The following is a 4,241-nucleotide window of genomic DNA, read 5'->3' on the forward strand; positions in this document are numbered from 1 at the left end:
ACAAGATTGATAACTTCAGTCAGCACTGTAGTGCATCATTCTCACATCAGAGGGACATTTGAATACTGTTTTATACAGCATATGACTGGAAGATGAATATCAAGCAGGCATAAGTGTGATGTTTATTGAACTGAGATCTCCTACTGTCATTTCTGTTGCTGGAGATGTCCACTCTAATTTAATTTAATTTAATTTAATTTAATTTAATTAGTTTGCTGCTTTGAATTATATGCAAACATGTCCATGTGGATTATATAAGTTGCTTGAGGAAGAGAAAATATGTTCATCAAAAGAAGACAGTTGAGGTACTCGGGGCATCTAACCAGGATTCCTCCTGGACTCCTAGGTAGGTGAGGTGTTTTTGGCCATGTCCTACTGGGAGGAGGTCTCAGCGGGCTTGGGGAATACTGTGTCCTCCAGGATGAGCTGGAAGGCATGGCTGGGTTGAAGGAAGTCTGTCAAATTGATAAGCAGAGGAAGTGGTGCAGCACCTGGTTCTGTTTGTAGAAGCTCAGATGTAGGGGCAGCCAATCAGATGAAAGCTGGCGTAAATAGAGGAGGGGTTGGGGTGGGGGCTCCAAAAGACTGTAGCATGCAAAACCACTACTTTGTACAATTTCTGTCGTCTACAGACAAAATCATCTTAACTTGTGATCTTGTAAGCTGCTGGTACTTGAGTTGTTTTATGCCTTTGAACAGAGCCTGGTGGGTATTTGGTCCTGCTTCTGGCATCAGTGCTAAGTTACACTAATCCAGCTGCTGGGTGTAATTTGTTATTAACTGGACTAGTTCATTTATCTATCTCTAGTATGCATTTGAAGAACTCATAATCTTCTGTGTTCTCCCTAGCTGCCCTGGGCTTATCCGTGGCCTTCATCTTAAAATTCAGAGACAACATGTTCCATGTGCTGACTGGCCAGTTCACTACTGTTCTGGTCACAGGCCTCTCCCTCTTCCTCTTTGACTTCCACCCTTCGCTGGACTTCTTCCTCCAGGCACCCACGGTCCTGCTGGCCATCTTTATCTACAATGCCAGCTGGCCCAAGGACCTGGAATATAGCCTGCAGCGGGAGAAACTACGGGTCATCAACGGGGAGGTGTTTGAGAGGTCAAGAGGGGTAGGAGACAAACCACAAATCCTCAGTAGTCACGCACACAAGCCCACACACTCCTTTTCCTCACACAACTTCGCTCACCTAACCCCGATGTATATCCACTTCCTCTACTCCCGCCCACATACCAAGTGCTCTGCAGGAAACTTGGCTCTTGTTTCTCTGTAATGTCATTTCTTGAGTGCAAGAGGAAACCTGATTCCCAGCTATGAAAATAGCATCCAGGCTCATGCTGGAGCCTTACTTCATAGAATTCCTTTAGTAGTCAAGTGTTTTTTGATGGAAGAAGCTATTTAACAATACAGTAGTCTGTGGGGATACTATCCTGGAATTCTTTTCATCCCCAGCGTCCTGTTCTGTATTGAAGAAACCCTGTAAATCAGGTGAAATGCCAGGTTTCAGGTGTTTGTTTCTTTGCTAGAGCACTAACAAAAATACCCTCTCCATTGGCAGCCGTGGCTTTAAAATGCACGGTACTTCCCCGGTGTTTTTCGGGGAGTAAATACTGCCCTCCACTTTCTGAAAACAGAAAAAAGATGTGCACAGTGCCTCAATGTCTGCAGATTTGTCCACTGGATTTGATCACTTGTTCATTCATTCTGATGCCTTGTCTCTTTTTTGTGTTGCAGGACAGTGAGGAGCTCGAGCTCCTGACAAAGGCAAATGCAGACAGTGTTTCTGATGAAGAGTCCTTGTAGTAATGATAGAGCTCACTCCCAAGTATCCAGAGGATACTCTGCATCTTTCCTGCTGCTGATATCGAACTGGACAATTGACTGGATGGAACATGGTCACAGATTGTCTGTGAAAGCATTTATTTGAACAGTGATAAGCAGGTAAACGGTGAAAGATACTGTTGATAGATTATATGATAGACTCCTAGAATTAAAAACAAAGTGTTTAATAACAGAATTAGCGAAATGTGTATATTTTGGAAACGTGCCTGTCTGTGGATGACTGCTGTCATTCATATGGGGGAAAGTACCAGCAACGCTGTTTGTTGGAAAATAAGTGATACTTTTGGATTCATTATGGATTCCTTTTATGGACAGTGTATTTCTTTACATGATTCCTGTTGTACATGCTGCTATTTGACTGCTTGCTGGTGCTGGACGTCTAAGGACCAGAAACTGCAGTTTCAGGATTGTTTTGATAATAGATTTGTTTGAAATTGTGGTGATTTTGAATCTTTATCCACACTATGATGAATTCAGTTTGTATTGTACTGTGGAAGAGGCAGTTTATTTTTTTATTTGTTTATTTTCTGAGCCAGAATAAGTGGCATTGACATAATTGCCACTAATGCCTGACTTTCTGTCAGCACCACAAACTCCCTGCCTCTCTTACTTGGGGCTTGAATATTTTCTTGTTAAACTGTAAAATAACATTGTCTAAAGATTGTTGTTTGTGCCATTAAAATCCTCACGTGTGAATGCATTTTCTTGTAAAATAAATGGCAAGTTGTTTTACTTCTGTGCAAGTAATGCAATTTAATACAATCGCTGATGTCTTGTCATAAATTTGTGCATTTATTTAAATACTGAGGTTTTCTGGAGGAAGACCTAAAGGGTACTAGCTGCTCTAACTCCATGTTTTTCTTCTATTACTTTGCACATGCTTGATAGCTGTTTTAGCTCCCTATCAGTTCCTTTAAGCCAACTCTTAGATAGTTTACCCACCTGCTGAATAACAGTGTTCCACACCCACTAACATTATACAGATCCAAGAGAAAAGAGACTGTAACGCAGTCTGATGTCTAAGCTTTAAATGAACAAGACTCACTTGTACATACACTTTGGCCATGTTTAATACAAACTCTGTCTCTTGCTCTATGGCAGCTGAGAGATGCTCCAGCCTCCCCATGCCCTTAATTGGATAAGTGGAAGAAAATGGGTAGGTGGATTCAAGCCCTTCTTACTCGCAAAGTGTTTTTGCAAATGTGATTGCATTGAGGGGACAGTAAGTTGAGAAGGTCTAAAACTACTGTAGATATTACAAGTACGGCAGGTTGTTTCAATCATTACATGACCACTAAAATATACTTGGAAATATTTTTCCAGTTTTGCCACTAGGGGGAGGTGTTGCTCAAAAGATTATTGCAGCGCATTGGCACTGAAAGTGAGACAAATAATTTAAAGGACCTGGTAGTAAACAAATGTTTATTTTCATATAGCCATATAGAAACAAAGAATAAATAGAAACAATGTATAGCAACAGAAACTTTACAAAAGAGAAATAATGTGATGCTTTTAATAATATTATTGGTAACTGCACTTCAAATGCAACAGATGTCCAATAAAAATGTTCTATTATCTACAAAATCAACGTGTGTGCTGAAACTATGTAAGTCTGATCTAAAAAAGCCTGTTAGAGATGACACACGATGCAATAATGTTTTAAGTTGAAATAAACAAAAAAAAACAAACCCGGCAAAAACTAAAGTACGCAATCCATTTCTGAACCTTCAGGTTCATCCATAAATTTACTGACTAACCAGATCTGACGCTGCTAAGTATAAAGCAGCGTACTATGCTATATAGGGAATGTTAAAGAACTGGATATGTGAAAGCATTTTTCTTCCCTTCACTAAGTGCTACAAAATAGTCGTCTGTGCCAACTGCCCGGTGGGAGATGGGAAAGACACACAAAGGTTTTGGGCCAAAGGAAGGTAGCACCAAGGACCAGCTGCAGGCCAGTGTGCATCATTGGAATGCACGCACCTTTTATCACCATACCCCTGGTGATAGCCATCCTGATAACCGTGTTCGTTGATGGTAACCATAGCCACCATATTAGTCTTCAGGGCAGCGCATGCGAAGCCACTGCTGGATGGCCATCTCCTGTCTGCGGAGCTGCATAGCAGGCACGTGCAGAGGGGGGGGGGGGGCTAGAGGGGCTTGAGCACCCGCCCCTTTCCTGATGGGTGCCCAAAGTGCCCTTTTGTTGAGGCAACTTTTTAAAAAAATATATATATATTTTTTTTTTTAATGTGTGTGTGCGGAGTCCTGTCTGTGCCCCTCAACAATAATATTTAACTATTAATCACAGTTTTGCTAAATAAAAGGATCTGGCTTGCATCAGTCACATGATCACATTTAACCAATGATCGCCCTTGACGGCAGAACGCGC

The 4,241-nt window shown here is 41.4% G+C and overlaps 1 protein-coding gene across 1 annotated transcript; it reads left to right on the forward strand.

Moving 5' to 3' along the window:
• The first annotated feature begins 552 nt into the window (after positions 1–552).
• Positions 553–2,611, forward strand: LOC146681481 (UDP-sugar transporter protein SLC35A5-like). Its single transcript, XM_085448881.1, has 2 exons — positions 553–1,118; positions 1,742–2,611. The coding sequence occupies exons 1-2, from the start codon at positions 897–899 to the stop codon at positions 1,808–1,810; spliced, it is 291 nt and encodes a 96-aa protein (XP_085305007.1). The 5' UTR covers positions 553–896; the 3' UTR covers positions 1,811–2,611.
• The last annotated feature ends 1,630 nt before the right edge of the window (positions 2,612–4,241 follow it).

Source organism: Copadichromis virginalis, linkage group LG23 (assembly GCF_057382275.1).
Source record: "Copadichromis virginalis isolate Kocher_CV1m ecotype Utaka linkage group LG23, C_Virginalis_male_GT1.1, whole genome shotgun sequence".
Classification (NCBI taxonomy): Eukaryota; Metazoa; Chordata; class Actinopteri; order Cichliformes; family Cichlidae; genus Copadichromis; species Copadichromis virginalis.

Bases quoted from the DNA above. Each gene is read 5' to 3' on its own strand.
- LOC146681481 (XM_085448881.1), top strand. From the start codon at position 897: ATGTTCCATGTGCTGACTGGCCAGTTCACTACTGTTCTGGTCACAGGC. The intron at 1,119-1,741 runs GTAGGAGACAAA...TTTGTGTTGCAG, and splicing joins TGTTTGAGAGGTCAAGAGGG to GACAGTGAGGAGCTCGAGCT.